Genomic DNA, 15,095 nt, shown 5'->3' with positions numbered 1-15,095 from the left:
GGAAATATATAAATTCTTATTTGGCAAACTTTATCCACAGATAAGGTCCACCTACAAATAACTATATACTATAAGTTTTTTTCATCATGAACAATACGGTATGATGATGTTAAAATGTCGTTTAATTCTGAATATACCTATTTGTATTGGTACTTTTTATTTTCTGAGTAAATTTTGTGCACATCAACTCCATATAACATCTTGTAGAGGTAGTTTTCGAAGAATAACCGTACATATATTTCAACGACACCAGTGGGCCTCTAATTAATACCCTACGCATTTAAGGTGGTACTACCTTGATAAATTTGTGACTATTTTTGCATTTTTCTCATAAAATAATAACATACTGGTAACAAATGTTATGTATTTATAGGGGCAAGGAATCCAGTGACTGGAATTTCAGTGACTCAAGACAAGTGGAGCCGCTAGAATGTACCTCATTTCTTAACATATTATAATGAACCACTTGAATCACTGAAAGTTCAGTGAAGTAATTGGATTCCTTGCACCTATAATATACATAACATTTGTTACCAATGTGTAGTTATCTTTTGAGAAAAATTCAAAATTAGTCACAAAATTTATTAGGGGGTGTAGTACCACCTGAAATTACCACCTTTCCCCAAGGTATGAAAAGTCGAAAGGTTTTGATTATAAGTTTTGACTATAAAAATAAGTTTGGGTCACGGTCGAACCTCATTTGCATCGACTTACCATCTACGATAGAGGGCATTTATTGAACCTTTTTTAAAACATTGAAATACGATTGTTAGGTCAAGTTATGAAAATATTTTGTCTTAGTCTACTTTGTGGACAAACCGAGGTCCGCAAATTACCAATTTTTGTAAACTGCAATTCCAGGCGCGGTACCCTCCAGTTGTGTACCTATCAGAGCCATTATTTATGGGTTATATATTAGTATAGTGCTAACTTACACGATTGCGAGTTGAGGACGTTACGGTTAACTCAAACACAGCCTTAAGTATTCCATGTATACCGGGTAGGTAAGTGCATAATATAGTATCAAGGGTCTATTTTCTATGGATAGTTTGTAGACTGAGCTATAATTGTCCCATTATAACTTGACTTGTAGCAAGCTATATAAGTTCACGCCAAGGAACAGTGATTTCAATAATATATACATCTTATTACTTTCGCCCTCTTGGACAAATCGAGATTATTTCAGACCCACGTGCTCTTTCACAATAATATCACTTACATTCAACCCTACACACCTGTTCCTCACACCCACACACCCCCACCTCCGTCTCATCTTGCCTCTGTCTGTCTGTCAGCTGCATGTGCATAGTTCAGTACACTGACTTCTCATCTGGTTTTAATGATCTACATGATTCAGTTCAACTTTCTCTCCGCCCGTCTCCGTACTAATATTATTTGATCCTCTCGAATCTGTTGTTTCCGCAGCGGTATACTTATCCGGTAACTCTGTCGAATTCCTGATCCGGAATTCAGTGAGGAAGTATCCGGTCATTCCGATTCCAAGCATGGAGATTAAGATTGTCAGTTTGATCCACACACATAGGAAATTAGAATAAGCAAACGCGAAACAGAATCCAACAGATTCCCATAGACGATAATTTGAGAACGCTGCTTCTTGAACGAACGGAAACAGAACTCCATAAAATGCTGTAAATAAAAACGTACTGTATGTTAAAAGGCAGGTATATTCCTTTGCATATGTTAATATATCAATATTTCTATAGACCACGTAGACACGTTAGTGTTGATAAAAATACGCGTAAAATACTAAGATGTGAAATATTTGAAATTTGTTTCATGTTATATGCTTCATGTTATATCATAATTATGTCCTTTCTCTGCAGAGATATGAAATCTTTTTGGATATTATTTTGATATTGTTTTATTTCACATTTTATCTGCTTCAGTTTGCCTTTTGTTCAAATCACTCTTTTGTTTATCAAGCATTGCGATAAAGAGGGACATTTCAATTTATATACACCCGTATTATGTAAGACATGACCTTAATCTCCCCCACAGCGAGTGTAGATTTCAAATGGAGTCGCCAATTCAAGTAGCGCCATTTGTAATTCACACTCCCTGTGTAGGAGATTAAGGGCATCACCAATTAGTATGTGAACCCTATATAACACGAGTCATCTTCTCGGTATCTTCCTGGACATCTCGAAAGCATTTGACACGATTGACGAAGTCATTCTCCTTTCGAAACTCTCTAATTGCGGTATTTGTGGAAATTTGGTTGATCTACAGATTTCGATATTAGGGCCCTCATTGTTTGTTTTATATACAAATGGTATTTTTATTTGTTATCTATGCTGATGACACCAATATATTGTTTACTTATTTATTTATTTATTTATTTATTTATTTTTACATGATTGCTACCTAGCTCTGCACTATCTGGTTGTTTTCTTGTTAGTTGCTAAGTGTGTGCAAATAAATTATCCAGACTTACCATTTAATTGCGTTTGCCAATATGGCATCCCCTAGGCCCCAGAATGCTGCCAACACAAAGAAAACTGGTTTTTGCCCTGCCGATGGCTCCCATACTACCATAACAATCACAAGCGCTACGTGTACCAGGGCGCCAAGCGCAAATAACGGAATTCGTCCGGTGTATTTCTCCACTCTACCACTCAGGAACGAACACAAGGCGTCCGTGACGCCAAAACATATCATAATGTAGCCGACCCATGCCACGCCAATTGTACAAGTGATGTATGACTGAGGAAAGAAAGCAATAATTAATTGTAAGAATAGTATGTGACAGTTGATTGTAAAGTGAAATACTAATGTTGTGTTTAAAACGGCACTGTGTGTGTGGCAAACTCTGTTGGTGCCACACCACATCGAATTGCAATAATGCAGAATTCGGAAGGGGTCGGACAAAATTACATGAACAAGATTCCACTAGACTCTTCTGTAGTTTGGTCTTGCTTGCTTGTTAGTTTTTTGCCAATGGCATTTATAATGGAATACCCTTTGAAAACAATGGACAAAGAAACGGATTTAAGTGTGTTTCCATCCAGGCGTGTCAGAAATCGAACCGATCCTCGACGCACAGAGAGCACCCTGACAAAAATCGTAACTAAGCAACTGAACACGCTGAATATATTAAATGTACACAAAAAGTATCCCATAATTTGCAAAACTAAACAATAATTCATGTTTTTATATATTCTCAACTTTAGACCTTGCTTCAGGTTACTGGCAAATAGGCTTAGAAGAGAGTTCAAAACCTCTCTCCGCTTTTGTGACACAAGATGACCTATTTGAATTTCAAAGAATGCCATTTGGCCTTCATAACGCACCAGCTACGTTTCAGCGCGCTATGCACGAAGTTTTGAGAGGTTTTAACTGGCAGTTTATCTATGTTATCTTGATGACGTCATCATTTTCGGTAATTCATTTTCTGAGCATTTATGTCATCTGAAACAAGTGTTTGGCCGTTTTCGTCAAGCTGGTCTAAAACTTCAGCCAAAGAAATGTTCATTTGGTCAGAGAGAAGTGAAATACTCACTAGTTGTCAACCCTCGATATATTGCATCTACTGAAAACATAAATTTACCCAATAATTGTTTAGATTTTTTAGCTCATTGCAGGATTTGGCTTACTTTAGTGTAGTCCCCTTGAATAAACGCCTGCTCAAGACCACTGTATATTGTAATAGGGATCATCATCAGCAACCTTTTATCCATCATGAGTTTCATAGTAGCGCCGAATAACTCCATGGTATTACTGGATTGGTTTTCTTCACTCGGCTTGACAGGGACGAGGAAAAAAGCTACCGTTAGCATGGCAGCCATACCGCAAGCTGTATAGATACCTTGTGACAAGAAAAAACCCCACATTATTAGGCATCTTCAAAATGTAGATCCAAAATTTCCCAATGGTGCAGTTATTTAAGGTGTCATTCTCTGTAAATATTGTGTGATACATTAAAGAATTCTTAATATTATCTACTGACATTCATGCACTCAGAACTGTTCAGAAGTAACTAGTGAAAACGTTCCAGGTGAGGAAAAAAAAAATAGTGTAGTGTTGAAGTTAAAACTTTAATTCATAATAATAATACAGTTTGAAAAAGTGAATTTATGAATCTTTTGAAAACTCCAATTGCTTAAGTAGATAATTCATAATTGGGACCTGTTTAGTCGGGGGCCTTAGGCTAGCCATGCATGCACAAGGGTCCTTAAGAGCAGCCAGCCATATATGCTGAATCAATTTGTTTCTGATATGCTGAATCAATTTGTTTCTGGTTGCTTAGATACGGCATCTTTGTCAGCATTCTAGTTTTGGCATTGGCATTGGCTGTGCTCTTCTTTGTTTAGTATTTGGTATCATTTGGTTTTTGTCTGTCACACCAGAAGGAAGGTTTTTGTGTCTCTTTGTCCCATTATCTGTCTATGAGCAATTATAAGTGGTAACATCTATATACTTCTGAGCAGTTTTAGTAAAGAGAAGCAATAAGTCAAAAAAATAAAAGAACACCGTAAGTCTCAGTAAACGATTGCATCTTAGCATATTCAAGGTATCCACTTGTATCATTTATTGATCCTTGGTGTGTTTTGTGTCAGGCCTCGTCCGTTGGATTCACCATTACCCACTTTTCCACCTTTAGCATTTATAAGTTTATTACCTACCTATAAGAATGTTTGTAAGATGCGCTTCTGGTTTATTTAATTCACAATAGTTAGTGCCATTTTCCTCAGTAGAACCGGTATCTGCAAATGAAAATGCAATCTTATTTTATTTTTAGCAAGACAGGTGTCAAATCAAGACAGGGCGGTCCTTTTCTACACTGCAAAATTCTCAGAACATTTCGGATGCGTTCTGTGTGCGTCTAAAGTATTCAAGATGGAAATCTTTTGATGGCGATTTCATGATTAAGCCCTGGAATAATATCAAGTTAGTTTGAACAAGAAAATACTGCAGTCTGGATGAGTGTTTCCAAAGACGACGATATTAGAATTACGCTGTTCGTCGTAATTAAGAGGGCCTCTATAACAAAGGTGTATAAATAACAAATGTTGGTAAATACAATACCGTAGAAACCCGTCTATAAGGAATAGAAGCGACTGTGATGATAGCATATTTCACGCTAGCGCCCTCCACAATATTATATCATTATGGAATTTGAGCAAATCATTTACCGACACAAGCAGGTATACAATGTATTATTTTATCTTTATTTCGCATCTCACGAGCATAGCTCAATTGGCAAGGCATAAGACTTTGGTTCTTTAGATCGGAAGATGGTGAGTTCGAGCCTCATCACGGTCACACAAACTTTTATAAACAAAATATTGTTCAAACTTTTCATTTATATTTTCTTGCATTTTCTAAAGACTCCTTTCGTGATCATTTTTTTTCATATTTAGTTTAATTTATTCTATTGTTTTTCTTTTATTGTTTCTTTTCTTTGTCTTTTTTTCTTGTTTAATTTTATTTTTTCTTTATTTTTCTTTGATTCATATAATATTGGCAGGATAAGGAGAGGAGGGAACTAAAGACCCATTCAGTGATTTGCTCATCCGGACGATCGTAAAAATCATCAAAATTCACCTTTGTCATTGTCATAGATGTGGTAACATAGCCTGCTAGTGGTTCAGCAGAAAACCGTGTGACACATAATATACATTTGGCTACATTTTATTATACGATAAATACGAATTTATTAAACATGGTAACAAATATTCTCTAGCAGATCGGTTATACGATGGAACTGGTAGGCATAGGCCTATTATAAATTCGGGATATTAAATATCTTCCTGACGAGACAGATCTGCGCATGTGGTCAAAGACGATTCCTTACTAGCCACAGACCGTCCGCTGGAATTAGTTGAATCGCTATGGCTGTTGGTCGGACCTCTCATCTCTCCACATCGATTGTGACCTATCCCCGACATTGCCCTTATGAACTCACATCCTCCTGTTTTATTCAATACGCTGGCGAAGTTACGTAATAATCGGATTAACTACCATAGCAATAGGTGAAAACAATTTTTGAATATACCGCGTTATACACTGATACGTTCAGGCGGTACCTCTTCATGCTGCACCTGTAAGATCTTTGAAAAGACCAGTATTGTATTCAATCTATGATTGCAGACATACACAGTACAGGTGATGAGTGTAACCTGCTTGTAGCGCAGCGCGATATGTTCAAAATTGTTTTCACCTATTGCTATGGTAATTAATCCGATTAATTACGCAACTTCACCAGCGTATAATGGCCGAATAAATTCTGACCATCACTTGGCTTGTTGGATTCGTCTATAGACCACTTGACATCACTGTTTATCAACAAAGGCGAGGGACTCGTCTATCGATATGCTCGAACGAGCCGCTACACTGTTCAATGGCTTTCTTGTATTGTATGAAATGTGGCGGGCGATTTAAAATGCACATGCCCTTAGCAGACTACGATGCGTACGCACACTGCAGGGCAAAGAACAATGTAAATTGCCATAATGCGCGCGCATACTGCCGGGCAATGACGTCACATGCCAAGTGGTCTATACTACAATTCGCTGTCGAAGTGACGTAATAATCGCAATAACTACCATCAAGCAGATTGCACTAATCACCCGCGTATGTCACCAAACATAGATTGAATACCACTCTTTTCATAAATACTAATCTTACATGGCGAGTGATTAGCATTTCTTTGACAACTATGGTTTAATGCATAGGTGCCACGTGCAGGGCTATATATTCGAAATTGTATTCATCAATTGCTATGGTAGTTAATCCGATTAATTACGTCACATCGACAGCGAATAGCCTATAGACGAATCTAAATTCACGCATTCCTACACCTGACTAGCAGCCTTTAGTTGGGTAGCCGTCGGCTACAATGCACTCAAAATGTGAAATTATTCGGCCTTGGCAGAAATTTTAAACTGCATTCCATCACCCGTTTTACACCTTTCGCGAAAACACAGGTAGACAAAAGAATAACACAATACAGTTCCCTTCGACAAAACACACAGCATGGTCTATTCGTTGTTGAAGTGACATATTAATACGCGGTATCTATGCATTGACGTACTTGCGAACAAAAGGACTATATGTATGAATAGATGCGACGGGATTACCTGCGGAATTATCTCCATTATATATATTATTAGCTATTATTCTATTAACCCTCCTCGTCCTTGCATCTTCTCTAGGTGTTAGGCGGATTTTATTTGCACAATTGGACGCTCAAAACATCAGGTTGGTGCTAGCGGCTACCCAAAGATGTCCGACCAAATCCTGACCATGACTTGGCTACTTGGATTCGTCTATAGTATGGGTTCAAGTGGAACAAAAAATAGTGTATGTCCATTGCTAGCTATGGTAATTAATCATGTTAGTGTTTACATCACTACTTCGGTGAAGACAAGAGAAGTGTGCCTTCTCTACCAACGCCTGTGATATAACAGGTGCAAGCGAAACAAAATTGAATGACCAGAATAGTTTCCTTTGTCAGATGAATTGATTGAAGTTTTTGAAGACACTCTATTCTTGATGGGACAATAGATTCAAATATGGAATAATTATTATTCCTCATCTATTTAAAAAAAAAAAAAAACTGCAATTGTGGCAACAGAACAATATTTATTTTGATTTCATTTCAAGTAGAAACAAAATCGTGCTTAAGCCAAAAACGCACCCTACCTCAAGAATTGGGATGGCACAAAGGTGCAACATAGGTTTTTATTGCAAAGACGAGGACAGACAAGTAATTACAACACATCTGTCTAACCGTGGGTTTCGCTATTATTTAGAATAAATGCTTTTACTAGTTTCTATAAAACCACAAAATTACTAAAAAAACTATAAAAAAACTATAAAAAAAAAAAAAAACGCACCTAAAATTAAAAGTAGAAAGGTAGATTTGAAGAAAGATAAAAAGAACATGTCAAAAAGTTAAAATTAAACGAGAATGAAAAAACGGAACCGGTGCCCGGACCATGCTCTCTTCAGCATGTCTTCAGTTCCAAAGTCTGACGCTCTATCAATTGAGCTATACGATCCTGATATACGAAACAGTCGCTATTATGTCAATACAATTGATTGGTGTTACAACATACTTAGATGGAATGCATAGCCACCCAGTGCCAGTATATATTTGCTCAAACTCCAAATACAACAAGCAACCAATTTTATTGAGGGCGTTTCTTAGGTATATCCTTGTAGACGGGGTTTTACGGTATGCATTGGACGCGTTCTAGAGGCGTTCAAATTTATCTGAACACCTCCCGAACGCGTCCGATGTGTTCATATGTAACAGCCTTTGAACACATGGACATGTTCTGATTTTTATCGTTTTATCTTTGGAAACATTTATCCCGACATCTGCGGTATTTTCTTGTTCAAACAGTATCTTCAACCCACAAACACTTAGATAAAGTAAAATAACTTAATATTATTCCAGGGCCTAAGGTCCGTTCATACTACGCCGCAATTGCTTTGCGATCCCGGTTTGCGATGCGATGCGTTGCCGCACTGCACTACTGCATTACGATATCGCAATAAAGTTAAGTATATTTTAACTTGGAAATGCGACAAGTTGCGTTGAGTTGCGGCAAAAAATAATCGATATATCGGCAACGAACCGCACCGCACCGCAATTGCGGCGTAGTTATGAACGGACCTTAAATCATGAAATCGCCAAAAAGATTTCCATCTTGGATACTTCACACGCACAAAGAATGCGACCGAAGTGTTCTGAGAATTTTTCGTACATTCTGTATAACTATTTACATTTCGTCCGCGAATGCAAGAACGCCGTAAGTGACAATGCAGGAAAACAAAACATTTCAGCATTCTAACGGGCCGCAGATACGATCCGTAATGTCCATAATATTTTGAGCACCCTGCAAGCGCACAGGTATTATTTGAAAGTGCGCCCTCGATATTTAATGATCATGTTGTTACATTACTTTTGTATATCGTCGATCGTGGCGATCGCAGCCTTTGCACAAAAATCAAGAAACAATTTTGGGGACTAGGCCACAATTCAGGTTATTGCCAAAATATCAGCATGCAGTGTAGTGTACTATTTAATCCTGACAATGACTCAAGATTGTGTGACCGGTGTCGTTTTCAATAATAGTTCCCCCAGAATTTCCATAACCATGATAACTTATATCGTTTTTATGTTTTATCTGGACACAAGATTTTGGACACCACGATGTGAAGGACTTTATAACAATCAGGCTTTTGCTTCTTCTTGCATCGCCTCCAACTTATTTTTATTAGTCCAATTTTGTTACTTACATGGGTATACATTTTAATGAAAATAAAATGAATATGAAATGAAATGAAATAGGCCAAATTTATGTGAAAATCTCATTTGAACTGCATGCATGCAGGCTGATGGAACACATGTCTATTATATTACATATGCCCTACAGTTGTTAGAAACCCCGCAACAGATTTTACAGAGCTACATATTTAATTAGAATCACATTTTGAATCTATTTCTACATTTGTTGTAACGCTTGAAATCTTGTCATAATTATCTTGCAGAGTGAGTGAAAGAACATTTCAGAACAAGCAGAATTCGATCCGGGGCTTTCTAGATTTCCGGTTGAGAGATTTTAACCACTTGTCATCACTGTGGTTGACATCGGAGATTAAGCAAGTATGATTATCTCTCCCTCGAGTATCTCTGCGGTCGTCAAAGCATGATTCACTATATTGAGGGGAGAGAAGCAGAAAGCCTTAACTCACAATGGTTTTCATTGTGAGTTAAGACCTTTTGGTTCTCAACCCTCGATATAATCATGCTTTAACCACACACACTCGAAGAACTTTATATATAAGGTATTTGGGTGTAATAATTCAACCCTAAGTTGATTTTACGCGAGAAGTTTACTTCAAAGAGTATGTATATGTAGGGCACAATCATGTACACTTCGTATCACAGAGCATTAACATCATTTTTATGAATAGCTTTTGACTGTGATCCTTCTGAATGTCTAGTGCAAGCATGCTTTCATTTGAAATGCGCGCGTTTTTTGAAGTGGTTCTTGGCATATCTTTGTTCAGAACCACCCCGTATTTAAAAAAGATATTTCGCAGATAGAATAAAAAGATTCCAAGCTGTTTAGATTTGCAATATGCGATTCCAAATTAATTCTGCAACTCTATACTGGTTTCCTGGGACACACTATTGGACTTCTGCTCTTGTGTGGGTATCAATGTATCGTTAATTTGTTATTCAAAAGGAGGAGCAAAGTGGTTTCCCTTTTACTAAACAAAGACAAATAGAGCACACACATATGAACATGAATACAACGCCAAGTTCCCGGGTCTGTCTTAGTTTGGAATAAATGTCAATTAATATGATTAAAGCACTGCTCGACGAAATACTGACCATGTTCTATACTAGTAACATTAACTACAATGCAGCAAGAAATACAGACACCATGATGATTTTGGAAAAAATAACAAGACGGACACCCCCTCCCTCCTCTATATGAAACGGCAGTAAAGGTTGCAAAATAAAATGCTCGATCACCATTATATCAACTTCGCTTGTGGCCGGTGCTTCGAAGACCCGTCCACGAAAGCGGTCGTATATATCATAATTAGAAAATCCCGACGGAACATGTTGTAGGGCCAAAAATATTAATTCAGCTATACATACTTTTATGCGACGGTGATGTTGACGTGTGATACTGTGTGTATTGTGCGCTATAACTACCAACTTTTACAATGTTCACATCACATTTGCACAAGATTCACCGATTTCACTTACCAGCATCATATGCCTCAAAAGAATCTTGAAATTTGACAAGAGGATGTTTTATGTGAATTTATTATTAAAGTCTATAATAATACTGGATCTTCCTGGTTTCAAGATCATTCGCCTCTTTAAGGAAAGTGATTTGAAGTGACAGGTGCCCTTTTCAATTCTAAGCAAATCCAAGCTGCATGTATGAGCAATTTGGGCAATTCCACGGTTTTTGGAAGATAAGGCGGGTAACGAGTAACCGACATGATATCCTTTCCGTCTCATACGAAGAGACATCTGGATTCCAAGATATCATTCCAAGGGCGAGAGAGGACACAGTTTGGTTACTCGCGTTACCTACCTTTGTCCCAAATCAGTGGAATTTGTGTGTCGTTCATCAGACGTTACAGGAATGCTTTCGAATTAGTGTCTTAGTACGAGATACTTTAAGGGTATAACATGATACTAGGTATATGTAGATACATAATATAGAAATATTTAGAGTTAGAACAGATAAAATATGATAGCTAATACAGTATACTACTATGTCAAATATTGCATCTGAAAGATCCACGTGCCTTTTTTAATTAATAGTTTTAATCAAGTAATTACATGGCTGACCTTATCATGTGACGCAGTAAAATGCTAGGAGACAAATATTGCTTCCGTCAGAGACAGACAGCTGCGCAAACTATGCGATCGTAACGTATACGTTGGTGTAATTTGATTTAATAGGTTCTTACAGAAGCTTACAGAAAAAATATCTTAGCTATATCAGGTAAGTGACACAATTAGAAACGACCTGTATCTTGCTAAGTTGCTTTGTTCGACTGGCACAAATAACTTTATGGCTATCGGACCACTCAGATGTGTTTATTAGTGGCTAAAGATTTCTTCACTTAATATTTTTAAGTAAGATTACGATTGTCTGAGATCATGTGATACCTCTCGTTGAAAATAATGCATTGTGACTTGAATGCTATAATCTTAACAGCATTCAAATAATATTGTATCACATACCGCAGCTACTAACCTTTGCCCTTATGTAATCATGCTAGTCACTATCTAGTATCCCAATCAGGCTACAAAAGTGAGGAATTCATGGTCTTGTTTGATAAAACGTTTATAGATCTTCTTAAATTAAATTTGCACTCTTCTCAATTTAAAGAGTCCTCTATAAATAAAACAGCTAAAGAAAGAAATGTATCCGATATACATGATAAGTAACTTAAGATGAGGTCAGTGAGTGTCTTACGGATTAGTCCAGGAACATTCCGCAACCCCATTTTATACATAAATACCGCAAAACCTCGTCTACAAGCATATAGAGTGCTTTGATGATTGCTAAATTAATCCTACCATCCATCGAAAAAATTAAAAATTCAACATTATGGAGTTTTAGCAAATAAATTGCAAATACAAGCATATCCAAACTATTGTAAGACCAATCTAATGTATTGGGATATTTACGGCTGCTTCGTATTAATTTAGCTTTCATCAAAAACACTCTATATGCTTGTAGACGAGGTTTTACGGTAGGTATGACCCATCCCATGCACAGCCCGTCCTTACCAGTATAGCAATCTTTTGCACCGCATTTGAACACTCCGTCGTCTCCTGAGCCTGTTGAATTCTTGATATCTTGCGAGAACACTAAAGATGATATCAGATTGCCCAGCACTTGACTGGACTGGAAGAACAGGAAGAATACTCCGAAGAATCGGTTGACAATGGCGTCTCGCGTTTCTCTCTTGATAACTGCATATCTCATACCTGGATTGAAGCAAAGACATCAAACATCTTTTGAGTGAAATCGTGTTAATTGTTTTCACGCGTAGTATGTCATAGTATCAGCAGTGATATTCTGTAATTGCGTCAAAACATACTTGTGATGAGTAGTGAGTATACCTAATATTATACTAATGAAAGTATTGCTTTCAAGAAACACGGGCATAGATTTAAGATTATCGGAATACCAAAAACTTCCAATAGTTGCGGGGAATGTTACGTCAGACTATGCATGTCAAAAGTAGTTCCAACATTGTGTAAAAAAAGTATGACTGTTTTTAAACCGTATTTCCGATATATTTGACATTCTAAAGTTGCGCTTTCTTTGGTGTGAAGTCTGAACCATCACCTACCTATAGCCCTCCCGCTCCCCCACCAATCTATGTTGAGTGTCTAGAGAGGGCATGACCAAATAACCAGATTGCAACATAGAACGAGGGATTGCACATTTGAAGTGCCCACGTCAAAGTGTGCCAACAATTTTGAACGGAATTGTATAGTACTATAAAAACTATCACCATGATCACAGCGTGGTAGGTTTTATAGTACGATTTAATGTTACTGTACCATAAATCATGTAACGGTGTCTTTAACACAAGTAGTATAAGAGGTCCCTTTACGGTAGGTTTCAGGAGCGATTTTTCAGGAGCAACTCCTGTGACCTCAGAGGTCATCTATTGATCTATTTTTAGAAGTATGGTTCACCCGTGATTTCCCTTATGACGTAATCTATTTATAGCCCTATGACGCACTCTGGGAGGGTGGTATAATGGGGTTACTTTGCGAGGTTTTATGGTATATATTTACGGTATTTTATACACGTATTTGATAGTATTTGATTCGGTTTCTTACGTAAGTTTATTCTAAGAGTATAACAACCGCGAAATAAAGACAAATGGAAGCTTGTTTTTTTTTATATTTTCGTATATACATATTTTATTTATACATCTATTTATACACGTATTTACATATAGATACACATACAATAATCGTTACATAGTTGATATCGTATAATACAATGTACTCAATGCTTGTTAAAGTTCCCGCTTCTCTTCAATCTTCGATCATTACGAAAATTTTATTTTGTTAATTGTCTTGAATCGTTCAACCATTGTTCTCATTGTCCGTGTCTTCATCACTCTCCTCGTATAGGAAAAGACCGTCGAATTTCTGTCGATGTTTCGTTAGCACCCTCTTTATAGCCTTGTCTACATCCTTTCCATCATCTATTCTCTGTTCAAGATCCTCCATGATCTCCCGATGTGTTTCGTCGTCTTGTAGATGACCCGGGTAGATGAACACCGCTCCACAGATGCGTTCTGTATTGATCAAAAAAGATCCGTTGAAGAGCCCATAATGTTTTCGTGTAGGCTTTATCACTAGCTTGTTCTCCATCCATGCCTCGGTCGATATATTTCTGGTATTTTTCATCCCTCGTTTGTTTCATGCTGTATGCCTGACCTCCAAACGAGTCTGGACATGGTATGGTTTATTTGGGTCAATTAGGTTATTATTATTATAGATGTCCAATAACAAATGTTAAGTAAACTAGAGAAAACCACCTAAATTTAAAATGGCCTATATGTTTAACATACTTTTATGATATCAGTTACGCAATCTTACGCATTTTGACGCATTCTTACGCATTTTGACGCATTTACTTACGCATTTTAACGCATTCTTACGCATTTAGACGCATTCTTACGCATTTTGACGCATTCTTACGCATTTTGATGCATTCTTACGCATTTTGACGCATTTGCTTACGCATTCTTACGCATTTTCACGCATTCTTACGCATTCTTACACATTTGCTTACGCATTTTGACGCATTTTGACGCATTTGCTTACGCATTCTTACGCATTTTGACGCATTCTTACGCATTTTGACGCATTCTTACACATTTGCTTACGCATTTTGACGCATTCTTGCGCATTTTGACGCATTCTTACGCATTTGCTTACGCATTTTGACGCATTCTTCTTGCGCATTCTTACGCATCAGCTCCTATTGGAGCTATGAAGTATTTAAACCCGGTTGATTCCGTTCTTGTTTCATTTCGTTGTAAACCAGCAAACGGTCAACATGTATTCCGCTCCCGTTTCCCGTCCTCATACCTGTATCATTTGCAATAAAAGCTTCAGTAGAAATTACGATCTCGAAAGACACCTAAACACGATTCACTCCGAAGATCCGGAAGACACTCGGCTGAAAGAAAGTTCAGATTCAGAAATGGATGACACCGAGCATTCGGATGAGAATTTGGCTCATTCTGAGCCGGAATCCTCAGATATGGAAGCGGAAGAGGAGGAGGACGAGGGGGATTCGGACGATGCATCTAGTTCCGAGCTTGAAGATAATACCGCATTTCAAGAATGGTATCAGCAAGCATTGGATGAAACGAAAGAAACGAGGGATGAAAAATACCAGAAATATATCGACCGAGGTATGGATGGAGAACAAGCTCGTGATAAAGCCTACACGAAAACATTATGGGCTCTTCAACGGATCTTTTTTGATCAATACAGAACGCATCTGTGGAGCGGTGTTCATCTACCCGGGTCATCTACAAGA

At 37.5% G+C, this 15,095-nt stretch overlaps 1 protein-coding gene across 1 annotated transcript in view; it reads right to left on the bottom strand.

Moving 5' to 3' along the window:
- Nucleotides 1–300: 300 nt before the first annotated feature.
- Nucleotides 301–15,095, bottom strand: part of LOC140154967 (protein unc-93 homolog A-like) — a 36,867-nt gene continuing 22,072 nt past the window's right edge. Inside the window, 6 exon segments of the mRNA XM_072177629.1 lie at nucleotides 301–1,647; nucleotides 2,456–2,474; nucleotides 2,476–2,724; nucleotides 3,615–3,826; nucleotides 4,644–4,724; nucleotides 12,305–12,505. Of these exon segments, the coding sequence (XP_072033730.1) occupies nucleotides 1,337–1,647; nucleotides 2,456–2,474; nucleotides 2,476–2,724; nucleotides 3,615–3,826; nucleotides 4,644–4,724; nucleotides 12,305–12,505 (1,073 nt within the window). The 3' untranslated portion in view covers nucleotides 301–1,336.

This window comes from Amphiura filiformis, chromosome 6 (genome assembly GCF_039555335.1).
Source record: "Amphiura filiformis chromosome 6, Afil_fr2py, whole genome shotgun sequence".
NCBI lineage: Eukaryota > Metazoa > Echinodermata > Ophiuroidea > Amphilepidida > Amphiuridae > Amphiura > Amphiura filiformis.
The sequence above is the reverse complement of the archived record's forward strand: the minus strand, read 5'-3'. Positions and strand labels throughout refer to the sequence as shown.